General features: G+C 37.6%; 1 protein-coding gene across 4 annotated transcripts in view; it reads right to left on the reverse strand.

The window, feature by feature from the left end:
- The window catches only part of Tn (tripartite motif containing protein thin), a 61,086-nt gene that overhangs the window by 17,593 nt on the left and 16,364 nt on the right, over window positions 1-27,129 (reverse strand). For 3 of the 4 annotated variants that reach the window (XM_071699424.1, XM_071699425.1, XM_071699426.1), the window contains exons 3-8: window positions 15,903-16,084; window positions 14,766-14,999; window positions 9,378-9,727; window positions 7,746-8,021; window positions 3,037-3,361; window positions 60-295 (exon numbers count right to left, since the gene is read on the reverse strand). In XM_071699424.1, coding sequence (XP_071555525.1) covers window positions 60-295; window positions 3,037-3,361; window positions 7,746-8,021; window positions 9,378-9,727; window positions 14,766-14,999; window positions 15,903-16,082 — 1,601 coding nt within the window. In that variant the 5' untranslated portion in view covers window positions 16,083-16,084. Of the gene's footprint in view, window positions 1-59; window positions 296-3,036; window positions 3,362-7,745; window positions 8,022-9,377; window positions 9,728-14,765; window positions 15,000-15,902; window positions 16,085-21,533; window positions 21,806-27,129 lie in introns of those variants that run through there. The other variant, XM_071699427.1, reaches the window with a different exon arrangement.

Genomic DNA, 27,129 nt, shown 5'->3' on the forward strand with positions numbered 1-27,129 from the left:
TTCTCTTTCACGTGTTTGCTGCTAGAATTTTTATAATAAAGTTTGACAGTTTCGTTTACCTGGCGACGGCCGATCTTCTGACCGGCTGCTCGTCGGGTTCCCGTTCCGGAAGTTCTCTCGGTGGCGGCGGATGAACGGAAGCGGGCGTCGAAATCGGTTGCCTCTCCTCCACCGTCTCGGCGTGGACAGCGGCGGCGGTCGCCGCGGCGTTCTTGTTCTGTTTCTTGATCCTCGAGATCTCGTCGTCCTCGCTGGTCTGTCTCGCCACCGCGGTCGGTACCTTTCTCACTTGTACCTGCGCGTCAAAAAATCACTTATGGCGAGAATACTGCGGCGTTTCGCCACATTGCACCCCCGGTGTAATCGCGATCGAACCTCGCTCTCAATTCCCTTCGTGATTTGCAATCCGGATCGTTCGTTTCCCTTCGAGTGCCGGGACTGTCGGGCGGGGGCCGGGGGGGTTCGCGCCAGCCGCTCGATGCGTCGCGCGATTTATTGGGGCCGCGAAATCCGCACGTGCATTTAAATGCAACGTTATGGCACGTACGCGACAGGTGGCGAATACGTGAATCGGCACGGCAATTACACGCGTCCTACGCTCGCGAGTACATAGCGCCGTAATAAGCAGGAGTGCGTGTGTGATGCGGGATTAAGTGGGTGGCGTAATGATGAAACGTAATAATAAAAGTGTAAAATTACTGTATTGTTACCTTACATTCGCAGTATTTCATGCAAAGTACAACGTTTCAATGATGTAGGTCAATTCACTCGATATATTACTCTTTCTGTCTATCATTAGTCAATATCCTATCTATATATACACACACACACACACACATACACACACGTGTTGTCGGCTATCGTTCTACTGGTATGCGCAAAATCATAGAAAATTAACGCTATGTATTTTACATAATGATTGGCACTTTGTTGACCGCATTCGTAGGAATGACACTCATTCGTCATCGCGTATAGTACTTGATATAAATCATCGTGGACTAAGATAACGGTCCTCGTTACATATACGAGTCAACATTTGTGTTTGTACGTTCATTGAGCGTTTTGACACCAGCCGCTATCATCCGAACAATGGGATGCGCGACATCGAACATATTTCGTTCGTTGCACTGGCCGTCAGCATGGAGAGTTCGTGCCCATCCGTTTATTTCGCCTGCCATAACAAGGGATTCCTTGTGCAAAAGTGCGGAGGTATCACTGTCAAAAATAAATACGATGTCGTCAAATTCACGAACTCCCACTCAAATCGTCTTCTTAATTAATTAATTAATTACTTAATTATGTAATCACTCATTATTAGCTCAATATCAAAATTTATAAGCCAAATTAGAGATCTGTAGTTTTTCTCAATATATTAATTAACATTATATCGTTATTCATATATTTTTCCAAAATTTTTATTCTCTTATTGTAACATATTCTTATAATATATATAAACTGAGAAGAAAGTGTATAAAATTATCACGCTAAATCTTTCTTCGTTTCATAAAAATGTGGATTTTTCCGTTTGCCAATTACTGATATCTCCGTGTTATCAAATTACAGCGACCATGGTGTAAATGGTGTTTTTCCGAGCGTTTTCTAAAAGTGCATGCAAGGCTAATTAAATAGTGTTTATTGAACACACTCGTGGCCGTAAATTAACTGTATTGTCGACGTTTAGCCGTTTAAATATTGACGCAGTGATATACGGTATATCGATAAGCAGGGAACGGCGATTAAATTCACTGATACGCTTCTCTGTAGAGGATGTGTACATTTTTCGGCGTAAAAAAAATTCACGCCGGCTAGCGGATTTGCATATAGATGCCGGACGATTGCTCGATTGTCCGATTCAATCAACTGAGCTCCGTGCTGCATCAACATTTAAAATATGAACGTCGAGGGAGGAAAAATAAATGGGTCAATAGTGTAACCATGTGTTACGTCGATAAAAAAACACGGATGTCCGTCGAGGATTATTTGTCGATTGGTACGAATCTATTGATGCGAATTTTTATAAAATTGTTGTTGTCACGAAACGCGAAGCAATGTATATCTATCAGTGTCACTCTTATCAACAACCGCGTTCATATATTTCTCGGCATTATCTACATCGCTTTAATTTTGCAGAGATTTTTCGACTCAAGTACACATTACCGAAATAATAGCACTGTGTTAGGAACAGTCACGTTTTTAATACGAAGCCTATCAAAATAGCGGATGTTTATGAAAGTTGGCGTCGAGGGAAGCAAATCGATATCCCAATATAAGAACTGAGCGACCTAAGATGGCTTATATACGAAGGGTTGAGAGAGGCTTTATATACAGAATTCATGTATAACATAAAAATATATTTCGTATGCATACAGGAAATCTATCTGGATTACGCCTGTCACCTTGAATTTTTATTAGCAACGAGAGCTGTATATATTTATGATATATCATAACTTTTTATCTCCCAGAACATCCTCGTTATATTTTATTACGAGAACATCGCGTTGAGCTTGTCAAATAAAAACGTACTATAATTTTAAATATTTGCATTGTTAATAATAATTTTAACGTATCGATTTTTGTTTGACAGATAATTAATTATTTACCATAGAAATAAAGAAATATGTAGAATATATACTTACCAAGTACAGCGATTATATTATTCTCATACTCTTGTTAACAAACCACCGTATTAAATGCAATTCATGCAAATTGATAATTACTTTGATCGAGATTAGACAGCAAATTAATTCGTCTTCGCCATTTAATCCGATCTGAATATTAAATTCATATTTCTTTTGTTCCAAATTAAGCGCACCGGTATGTTTTGTATATGGGCAATGTATTATACACTATTAAATAGTTTTAAACTAACAAACTAAGTTCAGAGCTAAAACAGATCAGGTTTTCAACCTGCAAAGTTTTATCTGCAAGATCTAAGATCAATTTTCAGATACGAAAGCGCAACTAAATTTTGGACCTTGACCCACTTTAGCTTTGAAGACCTTAACGTCTAAGCTGTCAGAAACGTGCTGCTCTAACCTGTGGCTTAGGTGGTTGTGGTGGTTGCGACACGGGCTGACTCGCCGGCTCCTCCTTCTTCCTCTTGCCGGCACGCTCGCACTCCTGCAACTTCTTCATGACCCGCGGCGAATCCGTCAGGCGAAATATACCGGACAGAGGACCGCGCGCGGCGTCTTCCGTGTCCAGAACTCGTTCCCGTAGGCCAGACGACTCCTGCGGCGCCGACGTGAATCTCACCGTCGACCTGGAGTCACCGTCGGAATCGTCGCCGTCCCGATGCCGCATAAATCGACTCCTGTACCTGGACTTGTTCCTGGGCACCTCGTACTCCGGCGCGTCGTACCTGGCACACACATATACACACACACGCATACACACGCGTACTGCGACGACGTCGATTAATTAGGGCCGTTGCCGAGAAAGTAATTCTGAATCTGGAGAAATCACCGACAATGATTTCTCCTTACGCCATTAACCAACCGTTTCCGCTAATTGAAAACGATCGATAATTTATATAAATGGAATAAATAATCCTAGATGTTTCTTGCTCGGTTAATATGCTAGCAAATATGCTTTCGAATAAAAATTTTTGATAAATAGTATTAATAGTATCATCTTATTTAACATTAGATATATGAGAAAAGACTTTAAGACGTGGCTACTTTATATTGGATATTATTGGACACAGTATAAGTAGATCAAGTCAGTCAAAGGTCAGACACGAGTATCAACTTAGATTATGTAAATATAAAAAAAATCTCTCTTCTCCCTAAAGGCAGACAACAACTTATCATTCATGCGGGCAGATTTCGCAAGAACACGTGCCTTTGATATATGTCACTTGAAATTACGACAAGGAGGGGAGGGAGCCCAATGACAAGCCCTACCTAGGTTGAAACGCGACCTGCTTTATAGTCAGATTATCTCAGTTCGATTCGAGAGGACGTTCGGAGGATTGCCGATGACAGGACGAAATGATATTAGGGGATCTCCATCTTCTATTCCCATATCATCTCCGATATTCCCTCAAAGCTCGCTGATAGATTCTACCGAATTTTTCCCCTAATCTTTTAACTCTTTAAACGTCAAGCAACGCTGTCAGCAACAGTGCCGCATATGTCTTCCAACAATAAAAGAATGTGAAAATTATTTTAATTAAAAATTGTAAATTAAATTTTAATCTAACAATAAGTGTAGTGCGTTAATATCAATTCTAAGAGCGTTTAAAAGTATTTAAGAATTTCATAAAAATAATTAAATAAAAAATTTTAATTAAATAACATGTTTAAATTTTGTATCTAACAAAAAGCCTTTAATTTATAACGTGTGCATTGTTATAATTAGAATTTAAAAAATTGAGAAAGTTAGTACGCTGTTTTCTTATCGAGATCAGTAAATCGCGAAAAACCGATGTTCTTTACTAATCGATTTACGAGACTGTAGCAGGTTAATTAGCTGTACGTGTACCGAAAAATCAATAGATAGATAGACTCTAAAACAGGATATATACTCACTTTATACAATAATGGTCTTCGTCGAAAACCGGTAAAAAAAATCAGTATATGCGTCAGTCTTTTAATCAAAGTCAGTTTGAAGCGTCAGCAATCCGTCGGAGGAATTGCAATATCGCGTTCCACGAAATCCTCTGTGAGAAGTAACCTTGTTCACGGATTGCAATAAAATCCGCTCGAAGCGGATGGTCAAAGATAAATAATTAGACGCGAGCTTTGAGAGTTGACCGCTTTCAGATCTGAGGGACGCAGTTATTAAAAAAGTTAACGTCTTGCATTTTTCAGCGAGAGTTTTAAGAATCCCTCAACAAACAATGGCTGTTTCTTAAAGTATTGTTTTAGCAGCACGATATTGTATCAAGGAAATTTATACAATAATATTTCGTTATCAATAATATTTTTTATATTTATATAAATTAGACAATTAATTTAGAATATATTAAAATATATTCTATTTTTTTAATTTATAAAAATTGTGAAATTAGTATTATTATTGAATTATTAAATATAAGTAACAAATTACCCGTATTTTAATATAATTAAACACAAATTTTACTTAATATGTGACTTTAAATCTCACCTCAAGTAATATACATATAATTCTATATTTGCTGCAATTATATAAAGATATATATACATATATAAATAAAACATATATGCATGCGTATAGCATATAAAATCTCTTGACTTTTCAATCCGTCTATCTGCATTTGCACTATTTGCTGTATCATAGGGCATTATCGATTTTAGGCACTTAACCATTTAGCTATATTTCCGTGATATGATATCAGGCGTTGTCACGCTTCAAAACGCTGGCAAAGAACACACGCCAGAAATTGCGACGACAATAACGACCGTTTGTATATTTCAGCTTTTCATGTGACGCAAAAAAAAAGAGAACGATTCAAACGCGTGCTTTTCAGAACGTATTGTGAAAAAGGCACGAATAATGGAATTTTCACTCGAATATCACAAGGCAAGTGTCAAAAATAAACACCGCAGCGCGCGCACGTTTCGCGGACAGTGGAAAATGCATCGCACGAGATTCATTTACAATTCGAGCGATATCTGGTTCGAGCGCGACCGACAAATTGATGAGACCTTCACGGCAAATAATGGTATTTTCTCTAATAATCGCACAAAACGATCATGATTGCAGTAATTATATAACAAATGGAATATAGACACGGCACGGGGGCAGGACAGCCCCCGCGATTCCCCGCATGCGAAGTAGGTCTTTGCAATATGCGAGAGCGTTAATTACTAAAAAGTACGTGCTCGCGCGTACCTAAAGCATTTAATTTACATTTTGACGAGGCCGCTTAATAAAACGGCCGGGCGAGAGGTTCTAACGACCGACATTGCATGAAACAGGCAGCAATTAAACCCGACGCGCCTATTCCAAGCTGAAGGTACCTTTGAAACGGAATAGAAGGAAAGAGAAAAAGAAAGAAAGAAAGAAAGAGAGAGAGAGAGAGAGAGAGAGAGAGAGAGAGAGAGAGAGAGAGAGAGAGAGAGAGAGAGAGAGAGAGAGAGAGAGAGAGAGAGAGAGAGAGAGAGAGAGAGAGAAGGAAAGACGCAGAAAATGAGAAGATACCGAAACCACGAGTATTTATAACTTACGCCGGAATAAACATGCGAGGTATTTCAGAAAGTGCACTTTTCTTTGACAGTGCTTCAAAATACGATAAAATCTTTTGCAGCAAATTTTCAACGCATATTAACATATAAATTTAGTGTATTGGAATGCAAAAATTTTGTGGTCATTTCAATGCGAGCCTTTTTAAGTGAATATTCATGGATACGTTCGAAAATTTTAATTGGCCGTCGATTGAAATTATTATATTTTCTGCCAAAATATACTTCTCGTCAAACATTGAAGCATATAATAATTAAAATGCAATATTTTTCCCTATATCGCGACCCTATATCGTGTCATTAAAATTAATAATAGTAATGGACATATATGTATTACGTAATACGTCATGTGTGTGAGGAACATGTGAAAATTGTAATTTCGAAAATAATTAACGTTATAAAGGGTGCAATAAAAAAAACTGCTAGCAAGATAAAATCCGAACAAAGTCAACATGTTCGACGAAATTGTAACGGTTCGATAAAGCACGGATATGATTAAAGATATCTCTCGATTAACCCGATTGGCTTAACTGCACTGTAAATACGTCCTTCCCGGACTTGTGAGAAACTCTTGCTAGGCACGTACCAATCATCGTTGCGCGCCGATCTGATGGCATACCTGCGCCATTCGTGCTGTTGCGCCAACAGAATATTAATACGTTCCATTATCTAGCGTCTTGCAGTAAAAAGCCACGGTACTCGTACTATCGGGTACGGTATCTGTTACACCTTCGTAGCAATAAACAATAAAACGTGGCGCGCGTGCCCGGAACGCTTTTATCCCACGGTTCGATTTTCGAAGAAATATATCGGTCGCAATTGTTCACGGTCATCTCAGCGCGATACGTCCCGTCCCGTAAATAAGACTGCGAATTTTCGCGACGGCTGATTTATCGTTTCGAAAACAGACTGAATCTCGGCACCATAAATTAAGGAGCAGCGCTCGATCTCAGGTTGTCCAACGATCCAAGGACACTTCTCGTCTCCATCGACTGTCTTGTTTTTAATCGCCTCCGAGACAAATTGATCTCACTGATAAATAGCGAAAGAAATGGTTTTTCTCCGCCTCGGAACATTTATTTTTATAATCTACCTAGACTGGTACTGGTCTAAAAATCGAAGCTTACATAAGTAGCTTTTCTGAAAAAAGTTCTATTTCGCGCCGAACGGTTTTCTCTCCCTAACCGGTATTCCGCATTCCCCAACTCTACGAAGTACATACATGTATGATATTGACTTTCGGAAAAATTTACATCATTTTATAAGACCATATTACTGCTGCAATATCAAGAAATGTAGTACCGTTTTACGGCAATTATACAGAATACAATAAAAAAATAAATAAATTGCTCCAATATTTTTCTGTAAATCAATATTACAAAAAAAATAAAACAAAATAAAAATGATAGATGAGGTTCAACTTATATTCGCAAACAAACGATGTTTAGAATGGCGATAAAAGCAATTGATTTTTCGTAATACCGAGCGATCACCGTTCGTGATACTGGAGAATAATACTTGGATATACTACTAGATAGAGCACTCGAGAAGAAAGACGTAAGATGTAGCGATAGTTACTCGTATTCGGGAACGTATCGATTCCTGGCCAGCCGTTCCTCCTCTTGCTGCCTGTACTGGGAGGCGAGACGGTGATCGCTCTTGCTCCTCATAAGACCGGGCGAACCCACCGGTGGGGCTAAACTGCTGGAGCTCCCCAGCAATCCGCCGCTTCCGCTTTCCGGTTTAATGTTCAATTCGCCGTAACCCGCCACGTGAAGGACAAGCTGATTCGGATCGTGAGCCATCACGAAGCGGACTCGTCGGTTGTAATCCCCCGCCTCGTATTCGAAGTTCCTGCGGAGAACAATCGTTCATCTTCATTCGCCGAGAGATATGACAGACCGCTTTAACTGTGCGAATTAAGTTTCGCAAAATCGATAATAATTATATCGCGGATTGTACTGTGTGAAGTCGAAAGAAATTATAATGGAAATACTAATCTTCTTATCATTACGTAATATTACGATAAAAATATTTCTATACCGAGCGTGATTAAGACACGATAAATTTCAACTTTGCATGTTTTCAGTTTCATGTATCCTTTGATATAAATAGAAATAATTTTAAAAACTCTGAAATTGTATCGCTAACGGCATTATTCTCAATACCGAGCGCATCTACTTGATTGCACTAGAATTTTGATACGGCGCAGTGATTCCATTTAAATCACGTACTGGAAAAAATTGCACAACTTCACATCTCGATTCAGCATATACGCGTGAGAGCGTACAGTAACGCGTGCTTTTGAAATTCATTGCAGCGTTAATTCGACAATGTTAATTACTGACGAAGTGCATTATCTTATCGAGGTATTGCGCTCGTGCGATTTTAGGTACAGCCATTTCCGCAATTGAAATATACGCCCTTCGATGTTTTGTCGGTTGCGTAACATGATTATTGTACTTGAGTTAATGAACGTATAATTTTGTTATGCGGCACGATTTGCGTCTGTGATTTACGGCAGATTTTGCGCGCGTTACATGTTTCATAATGGTGTGCGTAGTAATGTTGAACGTTAATTACATTACCTAACGCCGGATTTCCGCTACACTCGCAATGCTATTATCACAAATCTCTACTGGAATGCGTATGGCTGCTGCCAATATCGACGTGTTTATCTCGACAGCGTTCAAATTACGATCGAGTTTTTTATTCTGGAGTTTTATGTTTATTTATTATGCCGCGTGCCTGAGAGGCAGGTTATCAATTTTTCAACGATTGTATTGTATTTTGTAGAGAAACAGAAAATAATATTTTATCATGAAAAACAAATGTTTTTTCCTCGATGGTAAACACGGTAAATGCAGTTTTTTCTCCTTCGGTTAAACGTAATTGCGACAAACAAACCGTTAAAAAGAAAACAACATGACAATGATAATTTTACGAAATAACGTGGGAGCTATTAAATTAAAATAGATAGAATCGAAGTGGTGAAGCATCACTACGAGATCCGAAATAATTGAAATAAAATAGCTCGTGGGGGAGACGAAACCGTTCATTTAACGATTTCTTTTTAGTCCTACGTCGTAAAAAAAAACGGGGGAGACCGCAGAATAGATAGCCGATAATAAATCGTACAAGGCTATACGACCGGGCGGGGTTTAACGAGCGGGCGTCGAAAAGGAAAAGGGAGATTACAGGGCAACAAACCTGATAAATTCCACCGTACGCAGGAAGAGCTCCTTTGTGTCCAGGAGCTCGGCGTCGTCCCACTGCACATTTTCGTTTATATGCGCCTCCGCCAGATCGCAGTTGCTCTGGATATTCGCGATTTCCAATTCGAGATTCTCTTTGAGCTGAATCAGGCCTCTGAGCTCGGTGCCGAGGTATCGATCGACCTCGTTACGCAGATGTTCCGTACGGTCTTTCAAAGCCTTGCTCAGCCTCCGATAAATCTCGTCCACCTCTTCGGCGACCGAGGCGCAGTTTGTCTGCAGGCCCAACGTGTTTTTCTCCACCAGAGCCAGCGCGTCCTGCAGCCTGTGCAGCCCCCTGCGTACCTGTAAACGCCACCACCGGTGCACCCGGGTTTGACAAGCCGGAAATGCAATTCCGCGTTAAGCCTAAGCGCGCTGCGATATCGCAATTGCAATATCGATTATGCAAATGGAAAGTGGGCGTGAATAAGCGCGTCTAATTATCGCTATCGTTAATGTAGATTTAAAGGGTTGTTTACGCAAATTCACAATCAGTCGCTTAGAAATATTGGTAATACATAAAAAGGAAATACGTGACTAAAGGGAATAATAGAGCAAAAATAAAAGCGTTAAGTTATACGATATCATTTACATGTTCCGAATTTCTTATTTTTACTCCTAATATTTTTGGAATCATATATGGAAGTTTGCTTTCGATAAACGTTCCATTTTTATTCCTGATATTTTTGAAATCATATGTGAAAGCGCTTGCTTTCACATAAACTAAAATTTCTCGGTTCAGATGCTTTTAGGGCAAACAAACGTACCGACGATTATATTTAGGCTTCATTATAGTTATGCTATAACTGCATGGCCTAGATACGTATGTGGAAGCCTAAATGAACGCGAAGTGAACTTTTGTTAGTTAAAATAATAAACAGTTTGGACTCATAAATATCTTACTGTAAGGCTCTAAAAGAGATTCGCAGTTTTACGTTATATGTTTTATGCTCTATGAAAGAGCACTAAATTTTCATAGCCGTTATAAGCCAAATGTAATTATGCTGTTCATGTTATACTGTCCATATATTGACATAGGTTAGCGCTGATCCAAATTAATAAAGTTTTTCTCCCTATCGAGAAATTTTTCATAAAATTATATTCTAGAAGGAGATTATTCGTAAAAAATATTTTCAGGATATCCAATCAATATTGAATTATTCACGATTGCTATTGCAAACAAGAGAAAAAACAAGATACAGCTCCTTTTATTCGGCGCAAATTATTTGTCCAGGAATTTTACAGAATCCGTGGTTTATATAGTTCTAGCTATATCACGTAAAATTCATTGTACGAACCTTATAATATAGCAATAAATAATGCTGGAAAAATATGAAAAAGTTATTATATTCTAGATATCTTATGTACCTTATGTTTAAAATTGAGCGAGCATGCTTAGCGATTGGTGAAGAGTTTATTGAAGAGGAGAAAAGAAGCGGAGCTGTACAAGAATCTTTAATACTACGAAAATATATGCGTGGTTTCAGCAGAGATCTGAATTGGAAAATGCAACCCGAAAAACCAATAGAATATTGGTTACAGTTTTGCACAACAGATATTGACATAGATGGAAAATAACGTAAATAAAAGAAAACGCGTGACTTGAATATGGATCGGGATATCTACATTAATCCGTTGCACTCTAGTGAATGCGTAGAAAAAACTTTGAGTAAATTATTACATCAAATATAAAAGAAGAAATAACTTCTGCAAAAGCGTGATAAGAGAGAAAAGAAAATGTTTATAATTATTCCTTTCACAAAAATTATAATTTCTATTTTTATTTAGAAATTAATGATTACGCAATATGTATTCAATATTAATACAATCTCTGAAAGAAAAGATAATTTAATCTTCCAGCTGCGCGTGAAAAGATTGAGATTTTTTCTTTCCGCAGTAATCGATTCATTAGATGTTTCGGTATGCAATGCATTACCAAGAGAACAGGTATTACAATTACGACGCGCCGCGACCAAGAAATTTGAAATACGTGCGTAATTTCACTCAATTGGTTTGGAAGACTCGAAATTCGTGGGTATTGGCATTGTCATCGATTCAGATCGGAAGGTTTGTTTCGTGTGCAGTTACGATCCGACCGCAAATATCTATGGCGAATTGGTAACATAACGCGAATTGATCGTATACGTAGATACCGTTAAAAGAGATAACAATTAATGGATACTTCTCACCATCAGCGTATTTCAGGAAAACGTAAATGTTGCAGCAAATTGCGTAAATGACAAATCTAACGTAAAAAAATTTTTCGCGATAACTATTGAGGAAAGTGAGACAAAATATTGCAATAGTTGCCGTGATCTGAATATTTTTGTAATGTACATTCATGAGGAAGAAACCGTGTATATAAATTGTATATCGTTAGGTACATTTCTTTTCCGTACGACGACGGGAACAGAATCGTGCCCGGTTTACGGAATAAATCCGGAAAATCGCGGGAAAACCGTCCTATTATTCTGCCGGGAGTTAGAGAAAAGTGCAAGGGACGTGAATGCATTCGCGGGGGTATTTCGGTGCATTAGCATCATAATTTCTTACGCCGTGGCGAGGACGAGTTGCATCGATGATTTTACCATACGTGCTCCGTCGCGTTTATTTCACCGTTCGATGAGACCCGAAGGCTTTTATGCGCTCCTCGAAACGCCGTGGGATGCTATTTTCGAGCGAGATTTTATGGCCTGTCGTGCGGCGCTTGAAATTGTATAAATCGGTTAAATCGCGAACAATTAAGATAAATAAATCAAATTTTTTGAACAGGATATTGTGCACGCGCCGAATAAGCGTGTACGGAAAGTATTTGTTGCTCCCGCGCAATACGATAATCAATGAAATTTTCCGGAATGCAGGATAGAAATTGTATTAATGGCTTAAATTACACGCGATAAACGATAGATACGGTATATATCTCTTTCGCGTGCGTTTTATATAGAATAAAATGTCCAAAAATATCATTCTTTCGATGCGTTGAGCGTAAACGCAATTTTACGAAGTGTTATACTGTAAATGGAACATTGCGCGAGTTCTTTTCAAATTGATTAAATCGGGTGCTATTAAAATAAATAAAACGAGCTTTTTAAAGCGGGATTATTTTACACGCTGTTTCACGGAACGAATGGTTCAACTATTTTTTCTCTTTGGTTGCCTTTAAAAATAATATAATTATTCTTTGTCGCTTTTTATGTGCACAAAGCACGACGCGTACATTTTCGCGATATTCCGTGACATCGGTTAAATCGAAGGTAATAAAAATTAATTAAGCCTAGCCATTTCGTGCGGCTCAAACAGTGTATATTTTGCCGCGCAGATTTCCAAGTACAATCGCATGTCCATACAATAATGAGATTCGGCGCATTAGAGAATCAACTGTGTGGTTGAAAGCCTCGCGACACGGAAGTCCGGTTGTTAACTAATTAAAACCGGCAACATTCATCCTATGCCGTTCAAAGCTCCCAACGATTTATTAGTCGCCTTCAAAAAGATTCACGGCGCTGGAATTTGTTCATTAACTAATTAAATCATGGAAAATGTAAACAAGGCGTAGAAATGAAATATGAACGGCTGTATACACAAAGAGTATAAAACTTGTATTTATTCCGTGCAGTAAATAAATTAACGTAATTAAAAGACAGAAAGAGCTCATGTATACCAGGCGTCCTAGATTCCTCGCGCTGCTTCTCATCTACGCATTTCTATTGCCAATTATCACAGCCAATTATCTTCCTTCAAGAAAAATTTAATTATAATATTTTACGACTTTACGTAATTATTCATAATGTTCAAATACTTTAGCAGCAAAATTTTGCAATTAAAATTTTGACAAAGAAAGATGCATGCATTTTTTAAATTCGTAACCATTTAAAAGAAGTGCAGAATTATTTCATAACACACAGATAACGCGTTTTACTATTATCTGCCTCGCCTGATCGATCCACGCCCAGGCTTCTAAATATACATATATAACCGTGAAACATAATAAAATATAAACGACAATCAGCATCGATTCTCGGGACATCTGAACGGGGAGAACAGACACATATTTCAGGCACGCGCGCGCAATTTCGATAGCATAGAGTAGAGGAAGATCTGACAGATTCGACAGAGTCATGTTAACAACTTTGATCGTTGAAATTGTTGTGTTCGCGAATCTGTGCGCCTTATTTGTGCGATATCCCGCTTGTCGAAGCGCGATCTCGGTGTCTCTGGACTGTCTCAAAGACGATCGCGCCTCGAAGTTTATTCCGTCACTCGGAATAGATGTGATTCACCGGGGTGCTCCTGGAGACATACGACAAATTCGCACGATCGCGGACATTATCTCATTCAATGAATACAATTTGTCTCGTAATGTTCTTGATACAGAATTATCAAATAATAAATTTCAGCATGTAACAGTTACAGCTTCTTTTTCTTAATTAAATTGCTATCTTATTTATATCTCCTATTATTTCATTTAAATGTTTAAGTTTTGGACTTCCGAATTATTGCACGCGTGAATTAATTTTTCAAATACATGATATCCTGATTTTTTAAATATATGTGATAATTCTTATACGATTACAATTTTGAGATATAATTGAAATTGAAATTGAAATTCTCTGCATTTTAGTGATATAAAGAGTAGTCGTTGGAATCGCTTGCAAACTTTTTATTTAATTAACAATCCATAATCTTATTTCGTATTTAGTCGATGTCTGTGTTGCGTTATCGAATTCAACTAACGGTTTCATATCGCACGCCGTCAGCGTATAGAGCGAAAAATCTAGGTCGCAATCTTGTTTCAACGTACGTCCCTATCGTACACGGTTAATTGCAATGCGCGAAGTTGCGCGGCAATAAATTTTCCGTTGGGACGCCGAAGGGCACAACGTAACGAATTTAAAGTACACCCCGATACCGAATACCGTAACACAACAGTTCCCGCTTTCCTAAATGCGTTACAACGTCTACCGTCGAGCCGAAGAGAAAATTAGTTATGGAGCCGGTTAAATTAGTTTCTGCGATCGGTACAACCAAATTTCTCATGGCAGACTTGCCTTTCAAACAGTAAGATAGGCAAATTTGATCGACATCGGTAGTTGCATAAACAGCAATAATAAAGAGGAATATTAGAATTTATCGTTTTACTTCACGGTCGCAGCATTAATAATTGATTCGCGCGGTATCGGCGGATATCGATAAATATCTCTGACATATTAATGAGTAATTAATTAATAATCTCCCTTATTTTTCCAGGATTCTAATTACTTTCAATTGCTCTAACTTTTTTTTCCAACTTTCTCCAGTTCTTCAAATTTGCAGTAATCGCGTAAGAAAATGACTGCTGTACCTGAGAATTGATGCGCGCAATTTCGCGTCTCAGGATATCCATATGTGCGTCCTTGCACTCGGGGCAGCATTTCTTCTCGCAGTGCACGCACAGCTGACAGTAACTTTTCTCGGAGCAAACGCCACAGCGTTCCATAGTCTGACCGCTAGTCGGGTCCGGCAGCTCCCCCGTGATCTCGATATGCAATTCCAGGAATCGCTGCAGTGTCACGTTGGTCGGAAAGGCTTGCACGCCCTACAAATAGAATGTGTATTCGGCTTGATTAACGCCTGTAATACACGTATGTGCACCGAGTATGCCGCTTATTAATGGACCAGAATCGGTGCACCGCACGAATAATGCCGCGAATTAATTATACAACGCGCGCTTGACGTTCCTTTAACGTTAATATTATACGAGTGAAGCTACTAATATTATACGAGTGAAGCTACTAATATTATACGAGTGAAGCTCGTCTACTAATCTGTGTCAAAGTGGATGAATTACTACTATCATGAGACGCGGTTGTTAAATATCGTCCTGAAAAAACTGTCTATGCGAACTTATTATTTTTTTCTGAGACTATTCAATTTCTTCTCAAAATACAATTGTATAAATGATTATGCAGCAATCGTAACCGAAAACATTTTGGAATTCTGCTGCTGCTTACGTAACTATGTTCGATTATTCTAGAAAAAAAAACAGACCAGTTCGAAGACGACATTAGCACGAAACGCGAGAATATACACTGGGTTTAATGAGAATCCTCTCGCGTTTGGATTCATCGTTGAATAAAGATGAGCTTACCCGTAACGCCGCGTCGGGTTACTCTGACACGCACAGAGTAACATTTAATTTGTGCGACAAAACATAGATCGGTTTTTCTCCTGTTCGCATTATTGTCCGATCGCACAGCAAACATATTAAAGACATAAACCTGATAAAGCGACACGTAATAGCTGGAGAACTGCGTCGTTTTGCGACAAAACAAGTCGCGGACAGATTTATTTCGATTTAGACAATTTATTTCGACGTGTAATTAATCGAGGCCAGAGAGACACGAAGTAAATAATTTCTTTCAATCTTAAAACATATTTTTAACAATTCTGAGCTTTATATAGCAATTATATATTTTAATACGATTAAGATATAATTTACCTGATATGGTATACGATGTTCGGCACGACATTCCGGACATTTGACCTGTCGACGAACATAGTCGACAAGGCCGTCCATGCACGGTTCCATGCAAAAGCTGTGTTGACATGGCAAGAGCTTTGGATTTCTGTATCGATCCAGGCATATCGCGCAGGTTAGCAGCTGCTCGAACTGCTCCATGCCTAAAAAGAAGAAAATTTATTTTCAATCTTACCTGTGTTTTACATAGGATTAATTGGTGTTATAAAATAGGACAAGTTACGTGTGCTGTTACGATGTTGTTCAAACATTCAATTCTTTGACAGTACCGAATTGATTCAGAATTCTAATATACATTTTTGTTTTATAATGTAAATGTAAAACGATATAAATGTATCTAACAAATTATATTTTTTTTACAAAAAATATGATGTGAATGTTATAAACATTTGTTCTTTCATATTCAATGCTTTACAAGTATTTTTAAACCGCGTGTACTTGGCGCGAGACACTACCGTGTCTCTTGATATATTTTGCAAAAATCCTCATTTTCTATCTCTCTTTCATCCCTAAAAGTAGATTATCTACGTTAATGTTGATGTGATTTGTTTTACCGTAATAGTATTTTACCGTAAAGTATATTGCTTATTAAAAGAAATAATTTAATGCGAATGCGAGGATGTTTTAATGCGTTTTAATATCTTGCGCCATTCTATCTCAACGTCGTCATAGTTAATAAATAGATTATACGAGTATATCGACTGTAACCGGACAGTGTTTCAAAATTCAAATGCTGCCAAAATCTTGTTCATCCAGCCACGTGTTAAACGATTGCACGGAAACAGCAGTTTGCAACAGCAGTTGATAGTGTTCTTGCATCAGTATGTGACTGGATCGATATTTATACATTCATATAGTAATAGAAATTCTTCTCAGCAATATAGTTCGTGACAGAACTAAAAAAAAAAAGCGGAATTACAAATATATAACACTGATATATGTAATATTTTTAATTCATTTTTAATATTATCGATTACATTGTTTTATTAACGACTGGATTTGGCCAATATGCATTTACCATGCATTTATATATCTGTATACATCCTACTTACAAAATAATTAATTCATTGTATCGCTAATTAGCAATTACACACATTCAATAATTAAATCGTGACGAAATCAATGTTCAAATTTTACAGCGTAAGAACAATTTCGCGATTCTTTTTTCAATATAGTACACTAGTGCCAAGACAATGTCAAGATCTTTGTGGAGTCATTGGACTTCTATTTTAAGACACGATGCGTCATCAGCGTAAATTTGTAAAGAGATGGGTGAACTCAAGAGGCAACCCTGAAAACTTCTCGCGACGCAACTTATGCTGAAACTTTTTTGTAATTAAATCGTAGTTGCAGAGTGCATTAAAGAATCTTATTTTTTGTTCAATAATTTGAGTATTTTTTTTATGAACGAAACTCACAAGAACTTTCGATGTGTGAGAGAAGCTCCGGTAAGAATAATAATTATAACTTTAAATATTTATCAATATAAAATTTGTTATCGTAATCTGAGCAACTTAAGATTATAAATCATATAAGTCAACTGTGACCATCTCTTTAAAAATAACGATAACACGATAAATGCATTACCCAATTGTCGAAATTTAGATATCGAAATTTAGATATCAATCGGAAATAGTAACGTAACTTTCGTAAAATGTAACCGTCATGCTTAATAATATCAGATTGTGATATATTATAACCAGCTGCAATGTTCAAATTGAAATGAGTAGAATTGTAGGTCGGAAACCGCGGCAACCGTAATAAATATTTGAACGTCGCTAATGAGTGAACGATTACCAATGCAATTCACGAATTAATTAATCGCGCTTGTACGAGGCGCATAGTAGGCAAGATAATCTCGATTAACGCGAAGTGAATGTTTTATTTAGCACGATGCATATTTACAGCAAAAATACTGTTTGTAATATTATTCTAGAACTGATATAGATTTAATCGTAACGTTTAACACATATTTAAATAAATTAATAATAATTCTGTCTCTTTTTCTACTCTCTACATTTTTCTTCTCTCTCTTTTTCTATTCTTATTTCTATTTTTCTCCCGACTGCTGCCAACCTTCGGTTGTTCTAACTAAATCCCTTCTCTCTCCTTTCTTTCTAGATATTATAATAGAACAAAAATATTAAATCTGATGTATTTCTTGTATCAGAATTATTAAACATTGTTATAAGTTATAGAATTATAAAATTTTTTATTTGCATAATTAATCACTGATTGTTGCTTTATTAATTTGTATCAAAATTGTTTACTTAGAAAATTGTATCCGTGCGATTTAATTTTAAAGACTTTACGAGCGTGACGCACATCGAAAATCTGAGAATTCTATAAAAACTCGTCAAGTATATATCATTTCTTTCTCTGTTACGGAAGCACTCAATCAATGTCGATTATAACTCCATGAGGCACAAGCTTTCAGATCCGGCCTCCTCGTAAAGCATCCGGCGTTCTGTCGTTTCGACGATGCCAACGCAAATGTTTGTTCGTCATCAAGTTGGTCTAATAAAAATGTTGCAGCTTTATTAAAATTTTCGGATATCTTCAGCACAGCAAAAACATCTAAATTCTCAACTCTTTTTTGAGCACTGGTATTTTTCAACATATACGATTGTATAATTTTATTAAAAATGTTTTATCTTCATATTTATAACAAAAGACATACTAAAAAAATTTAAATTATATTAAAGTTAAATATTTTACATAGACGCATATTTTTAAGCAAAACTTTTTTTTGTGTAGATTCAGTATTTTGTAAATTAAATTTGCTCACGTATGTTATATTTGCATGTACGCAGCACTTTAATCATATATTTCGCAATTAACTTAATTTAATAATGAATTAAAAATGTAAACTCGGGTAAGATGGCCATAGAGGGAATGTGGCCAACCTATGTTCTTTCAATCTAGCTCACCATGAAACATGGGGTTGGCCAGCTTTCCTGTATGGCCATCTTATCCGAGTTTATCCTACAAATCTTAATGGTATTTTCAAATACGACTAATTAAACGATCATAACGTAAAGACATGCGGCTCTTCCTAGCGAACACTTAAGTCTCGACGACGGATAAATTTAAATAACACCGACTACACATTCACAGGACGCACACGCGTGCGTCAACATCACACGGGGGGGCGTTCAAAGAGATTGTTTGAAACGTTAACGAATACGTAGCTAGATGTCGAGCCAAATTCGTTTTGGCTTTCGCAAGTCTCTCCGTGCTGACGTCGCCGGCGTCGAAGGTCGTCACGTCGAGGACCGATCGCGCTTCCGAGCCGACACAATGGCAAAAGCTAGTACATTAGGAAGCATTGTTACTCTCAGACGAACCACTTGTTGGATCTTAAAGCGAACTCTCCCCCCTCGCCCTTCTCACTCTTTCTCTCCGCGTGCACGTTAGGGGTGCAACAGGCGGCGAGCAACGATTGTATTAGCAACTTTCATGGGCGTTGCCATGAGGATGAAACGGGATGCTAATTCTGGCACTTTGACTGTGAACCTCGAAACTTCACCGAGCAACCTATCCTCTTTCCCTTGGGAGATATCCGCCTACATTATTAAAGTCCTCGTTTCATCACGCTTTAATTGTATGATCATATTTCGTGGTGGATCACGGGGACTTTCCGGCCTTTCGAGAGAGCCCCCAGCGTGGTCTAATAATTTCGAGATTGGGAAATACCCAGTGAATAATGTTAATGATTGTACTCCGTGTATCTCCAAGAATCTCTTTTATGAAATTGTTTGTGACAGCGATTCTCTCAGAAAAATTTTCTATATTATTATATGTATTATTACTATTATTATTTTAAAATTAAAAGAATCCTATCGCTCGTTATAAGCTAAGTTATATGAATATCGGCCAAAATTGATTCTTAATTCTTTTTAATATTAATATTGAGTTAAAAAGTAATATACAAAGAAATTAATCTGTAAAATATATAAATATTTGATATATATATATATATATATATATATGTATGGGGAAAAAAAATAAAACACTGACTATGTGTGTGTGTGTGTATAGTATAACGTGATATTAGTAATATTTTTAGTTATTTGTAATATTCCGCAGATATCAGGTTTATAGATGACCCGTTAAAACACAATGAACGCATCGCGTAATGCAGATTCGGAAATTCCGAGTGTCGTACTTTCACGAAATGAGACTGCACACGTGGCGCATCATTATTCTCGTGCAGCAAAATAAACAGCGTCGCGAATGATTCAGCTTTTTCCTTTGTCCGCGCACAGCAGAATTTGCGGGCGTCATTTCAAAAGGAGTGTATTTCAAGTCGTCTTTTCTTGTCTAATACATCCGTGAAAGATACGCGGCGTAATTGAATACTACGAGATAGAGAGAAAGAGAGAGAGAAAGAGACATTTCGCAGAAATCTAAATTTATCATTTGTTACCATGAAATGTTCCAAAATAGCGCAGTGCGTTGGTATTTTACATTTTATTCATTCAATTTTGATCTGCCTTTGTAATATGTTTTTAATCATTTGCGTATTTTTCTTGTGTATATCGTTGCACATTAAAATTTAGAGATATTAATAGCAATAACTGAATTTTAATGTACACAACGATATACATATATACGATATATATATATTAAATATTTATTTTTTAAAATTATTTTTCTACTATTAGGTAATATTCTCTTTAAATTAGTTTGAAAAATGTTTTCGTAGTTTAAGGTGACATACAGAGTTTGTTAAAGATAAGGTTGAATTATAGATTAAGAATCTCTGGACTAATGACAGCTTTTCTGCGCATATAAACGCGACAGATTAGTGCTTGTATATAAGTTTACAATCTTGAGTTATCATGATCGAACCATTACGCCCCTAAATTCGGTGAACCTAATGACCGCTCTAAATCCTGAATGATCACGAGGATCTGCTATGCACCTGCGTCTAATCAACGAATCCTAAATTGCTCATAGAGCGACGGGTATGTCGAATAATTTCTCCCGCCGCGGTGCACAGCACGTAATTTGTGTAGCGACTAATGTCTCGTAATCCCAGGCGCGCTCGCTCCGAAACGCAAACGAAGAGGATAAATCTCCCTAATTTCGTTCGAGCGGACAGTGACATTAAGGATACTGGACATATCTCCGCGTTTTGCAACCAAAATAGAGTAGATGCACGTATCCTTTAAAATTTGTTCCCCATGTTATTCAAGTTAGACGCACTTTCAACACTGAAGCACTTCGCTTCCAGACTCAAAAAATCTTTCAATTAAATCTTTACAATAAGACGACCTGTTTTAGATTAGAGAATTGCCGTATTTATTTTCCCTAAATCAATATATCTCCATCGCATCTTTATTTCACGCGCGCGATTTTCAGTGTTGTCTTGCGACAAAGGAAATTGTCGATTTGAATTTAAAAACAGAACAAAGCTCGTTACTCGATTAAGGTGAAAGCTGTTTTCCATTTTCGACGATAGACGGTCTTTCGTTATATAAAATTAATTAAAGATTAAATCAAGATGTAAATACCCATTCGTATTCGTCAGTCAAAGAACAAACGTTATCCAAACGTAGCGCACTTTCGGGATTAAAACACTTATACCCTTGTTGACGATTCGCCGATGTATCGCGGACTGATCACAAGTTCGATCTTCGATCTTCGGTCTCGTTCCACTCGCGGCTCGCACGAGGCGTTATCGATCATCCAGCCACGTGTCACGACTGGTGCCAACGACAATGACAAGACCTAAAATACTTGGCATTCGTCACGAACAAAAGATTAATTCCGGCGTTAGCAATCGCGAGTCGCTATTTAGAGCGTTTTGGATCGTCGCGTCTCTGGAATCGGTCGGTCCACACGAGATCCAGTATACTGACACTTCTCGACGTCACCGGCCAGACTTATGCTCGCGCGGCGCGAGCTATACTTAGCCGAAAGGACCTTCGATTTCCGGCGGCTCGTTTTCGGCGAACGATCTTCGGTGGAAAGCACACAAAATACACAGAGCGAGCATACGGATTTGCGATCGGAAAATTTCGAACGTGTCGTGTGCCTTCTCCACAATTTACATTTCCCGCAAAATAATTGAAAATGTTTCGCGGACGTAAAATATTTCGTGTTCGTAGAATAATATTACAAAATGCTCTATTATATTATTGTATCATTAGTTTTATTTTGTTACCACGTATATATATAAGTCGCATTAATATTAATAGATAGAGATATTATTTTATCGATCACCTATTAAATAATAAATCGGGAAAATATAAAAAACTTGTAATATCTAATATCATAAGTTAAAAATTAAAAATTAATTTCGAATAAGCTTTCAATAGATTATGTCGAATCACAGTTGCAAAGTGAAACATTGAAATTCGACGTTTGATAACTTTCTCTCGTGTATAATGTATCAATACTTAAACAAATATGAAACATTTTCTTAATTATAGTAGTATAGAGTATATAGAGTAGTATAGAGTAGTATAGAGTATAGTTATAGAGTATAGAAAGAGAGAGAGTACTGGTGCTGATGCTATAATTTTAGCGATATTGTATTGTTCTCCCCAAGCGTGAAATAATGAATTCGATAGCCGATTTCCAATTATCCATTTTATAGAAACAGAATGACATGATATGCGTAACGAGAACCGTTTAATAATCGTTCCTGCTTAATGTCAACATTAATATGCATTCCATCGGAGCGGATCAACAGAAATTCCTATTCAATCTGCCAGCGCGGCGGCGAGCTGCAATAGCTCTGCTGCGAATAATATTGCGCCAAATGGTGCAAACACGTTGCGATACTATTTTCTTATATCAATTGATATAAATATATAACCGGTCAAACCGTGTGACGAAAATATCGTCAATCATTGCCCGTTGACCGTAAATATATTTTCCCTAGGCAATTGTCATATTACTCATCGGTTTCCTCTTTCGATTTCAGGCTGCATATATCGACGTCTAATCCAAATAATCGGATGGTGACCTCGTGGAAAGAGAAACATCGATAGGAAATCAGACTTTCAGCGGGATCGGTTCCCATTTGTACGCACTGCGGATTGGATGGAATTATCGAACCGTGCACACAGAAAGCTCCATTGACAGAAAACATTCGGTAACATCGGACATCGTATCCGTCCTTTCATTTCCAAATAAGCTTTCCCTAAATACCGAAAAAGTTGACGTAAAATTTTATATTCGCGTAAATCCCGTATCTGCAATACAAATCTATAGAAGAGACGAACGCGGAATGTACAATCGAAATTTCAGCGCATAACTCAGCTCGCATTTTTTCAAGCACGAAGAAAAAATTAATTTTAAAGTTGATGATATTAAATTCAGATTAAGACATATTGCGTTAAACGTTTAAGCAGATTTAAAAAAACGAGCTAAACTGCTGTCGCGCTGAACTCTTTAATTGCAAAAGGAAGAAGGCGGATCGTTGATCTAAAATCCCCACGTTCGTGCACGAAATAGCGGTCGACCACCACGATACTCGGCTATATTTAGCCCTCGCGCGTTATCCAGCACCGCTTATTTTCAACGCGATCTTAGAATAGCGGCACGGCGGGAGCGGTTTATCGACCAGAGCTTTTCTCACGCTGGCAAGACAGTTTTCTACAGCCGGAATTATCCGGCCGGTTCATAAGCTCGCCCGTAAGCTCGTTTCCGCGAAAATTTAACGATAACTACAATTTTGTGCGCCAGAAGGTGCCACTCCCTACGTGAGACGTTTACCGCCCGCGCCGTATTCTTCCCCCGCGATGCATTTGCGCCTTATGTTCATCCTAAAAGCATCCCTCACATCGTTCTGCCTTGCCCGCATCCTGCGGAAAATAGATTTTCTGATAGATATCTCGACTTCTTGGCACAACTTTCGGAATACTAACAGATGCGGCTGTGTACATTCAGCGTTTCTATGCAAAACTAGGTTTTGCTTTCACGCTATCATTAAATATAAAACTGCTATTATATTAGATATATAGATTTTAGTAAATCATTTTATGAAAAAATAGCATTATTATATACATATATATTTCTTTTCTTTTAATTTCAGATCTCTGTGAAAAATTAAGACTTTAGAAAATTAAGGGAAAAAAATATTACTTTTTAGAGACATCTGCGAAGTAAGCGAAATTTCTTGTAGTTTGCAAATCGGACAGCGGAGCGGACGACAGCGTTCTAATGGAATAAAGCTGATGTGAGTTAGGAGCGTGCTGATACGTGAAGTTAAAAATTCGCGTTCATCAAAAGGAATAAAGTCACAACGGATGAAGTCGCGGCGACGGAGTTTTTAACGCATTCCGGTTTCATATTCATCATGAATCCGTTCGCCGACTCCCTAAGTTTTTCTAGACCTTCTGCATTTAAGCTCGCCGCCCGTGGCGAGTTCTGTCGCCAGTCCTACACTCCCTAAATCTTCTTTTTTACCGTCGTGACGCAGTGAGATTTTCTCCAGAGTGCATCCGACCTACATATGTTACATCCTCGAGCCGAGACTTTATGAGATTACGGCGGTAGTTGTTTACATTTATTTCTTGAGCAATAAAATCCTGGCGCAACGCGGTTTTGAGCATTTATGCATTTCGTTATTATTTATTATTAAATATTAATTTATCGCATAAATTATTAGCGTTTAATCTGCATATCCAAAATCCGTCGGAGGATGATGAACGATAAACGAGCTCGGGAAATTGTTGATTTATCACTGACTTTTTATTTCGTCTTCCTGCTCTTAACTTTCTCATCAAGCCTCGATTTTGCGCTTCCCGTTGCTTGCCAATGACGTAAAGTGTTTTTACGCCACTTTGTCGTTTTATTTCAATGAAGAACTTTCGGTTTTTCTTAACAAGTAAAAACCCCCGAGTGTACTGATCCTAATTACCCTTACCAGGTTACCCTGGTGATCCGTATTGTCTCGTTTTTCAGCATGCAATACGCGTACCGTGTTAGTGGCATGGAGTACTTAAAGTACTTCGTGTTTACTGCGGGTTCGTCCCCAATAATAAGGTTCCCGCAGAACTTTTGGTCTAGTTGCTTCGCTCTTATTATTCTCTCATTATTCTCCATCGCAAAGTAGAAATTTCGTCAGAAGTCAAGCCGCAGTTCCATAATCCCAGAGTTAACATTTAATTATAATAATAATCCAGAAAGTGCACTTTACAATATTGAGATTGTCGTTTCGAGCAAATTGAAAAATATGACTTTCGCATTGTAGGTCTGACTTTTGAAAACTTTAATAACGATGCTATTATGCAATTAAAGGCACGTGCAACTTTTTAAAAATAATTTGGTATAATAATCGAAAAAATTTCACATTAGGGAACTCACTATTGGGATACTCTGACAATTTCTAAAGCAATATTTTTTCTTTAAACTTTTTAAAACTTTTTAACTTTTTGCTGACAATTTGACAAATACAGAAATTTCTGGTAAATTTGAAACTTTGGAAGAAAACAAATGAAAAATGAGACACATGTTTCACAATAATAAAAAGACGCGAGAGAAATCAAATGTTTCATATATACATAAAGGAGAATATAAAAAAGAATATTAAACGTCCAATATGACTTATAGTTCGAATCTTCACATTTCCACGTTTTCGAGTGTAAGGAGAATAAAGCGTAGGAGAAAAAACGTAATAAAAAAATAAAGAAAAATGATATCTTATCGCCGCTACGATGCGCGGCGGTTTCACAATCAAGTGCCGTTTCCCGCGCGGATGCGTGGGATAAAGTTATATTATTGCGGTGGCGGTCCGGCGGGAAAGAACGGCGTTATCGGGAAGAGAAAACTTTGTGGAAACCGATTAAAAAGTTTGAAAAGCCGTGGATTGCGCTGAGTGGAACGCGCGAGATGGGGAGCGGACAGAATTTTATACGGCTTGATTAATATAAATTAATTACCGCGACGGAAATGAGACACCGTGGAGAAACCGTTCGGATGATGTCTTTCGGATTCGAATCGCTGGAAATAAGCCGATCGATCGCGTTTAATTAAATACGATGATACCGGAACGCCGCGCCGCCGAGCGTGTACCTGCTTGATGCCGAAAATCTTTCTACCGTGTGAATTGCTCGCAACCGTGCACGATTTTATTATATATCTCACGGTACGTTTTAATAATTCAAAATGACGACAAACTGAATAATGGAATATTGTAACACACGTCTTTTCCCCGATAATAGCGGATCTCCTGGGCGGCGTACTCCAATTCGACCAACTCGCAACCAATCGCCATATTATACAGCATCAGATACATAATGCATGAGGCTCGTCTCACGCCTTTACCGATTTATTATTTAACTTTCGCCGCTCGAGCAAGCTAATCATTTATTTGCAACGCCAAGATTTTAATATTTGAATGCGGGATCGAAATAAGTGTCTTTATGCGAACGGAATAAAAATACGCGAAATATAGATGACGATAAATCTTCGTGCGCGGAATATATAACGCATAAAATAGTGAAAGAATGTAATAAGAGCTCTTCTACCTCTACAGAATAATTTTCACTCTATGAAACGTCACAGACAGATCCCTCGTTTGGACAAAAAGCCCTATGTTAGGATGTCGAGAGAAAAATCGTCATTTCATTTTTGACGTTGGATAGCTTAACAAAGAATCACAGCAGTATGCACGAGTAGCATGCGGAATCGCTTGTTAGATTTACGATTTAACGTGTTAATAATAATGGATGCTGTTTGATTTGACGTAGCGTTAAACTCGCAATCATGGGGCGTCACTGTTAATTAATAAGATCATCACAATTGTTAACTCTGGCATTAACCAGGCCAATGATCGATTTGTTGTGTGCGAACGTTACGCTTAATCAACCATCAGATCTCGCGTTGCATTTGTGCAGAGAATGGATCTGTTTGAAAGAGTATAAGCAGTTTACGATTCCAGCGTAAAGAGAATTAGCGAAACACGATTATCCCTGCGCTTCGATGTATCATTTCTCCCTTGTAAATTGATTAATCGGGACTTTATATTTTGCATGAATAATATAATTTAAAAAATATACATATAAATATGTTTTTAAGAGTATTCAAAGCTGTCCATATTTCAAGATATATGTATTTCCGAAAATATCTCGTCCTAGTTGTATACTTTTAGTTATATAATTATCACTATTCGTTACTATATGTTACTTTAAACGTGAAATATTTTATCGTCGATTATCAATCTGCATTA

Source organism: Temnothorax nylanderi, unplaced genomic scaffold (genome assembly GCF_030848795.1).
Source record: "Temnothorax nylanderi isolate EJ_2023f unplaced genomic scaffold, tnyl_v1.0 TNYL_tig0018_pilon, whole genome shotgun sequence".
NCBI lineage: Eukaryota > Metazoa > Arthropoda > Insecta > Hymenoptera > Formicidae > Temnothorax > Temnothorax nylanderi.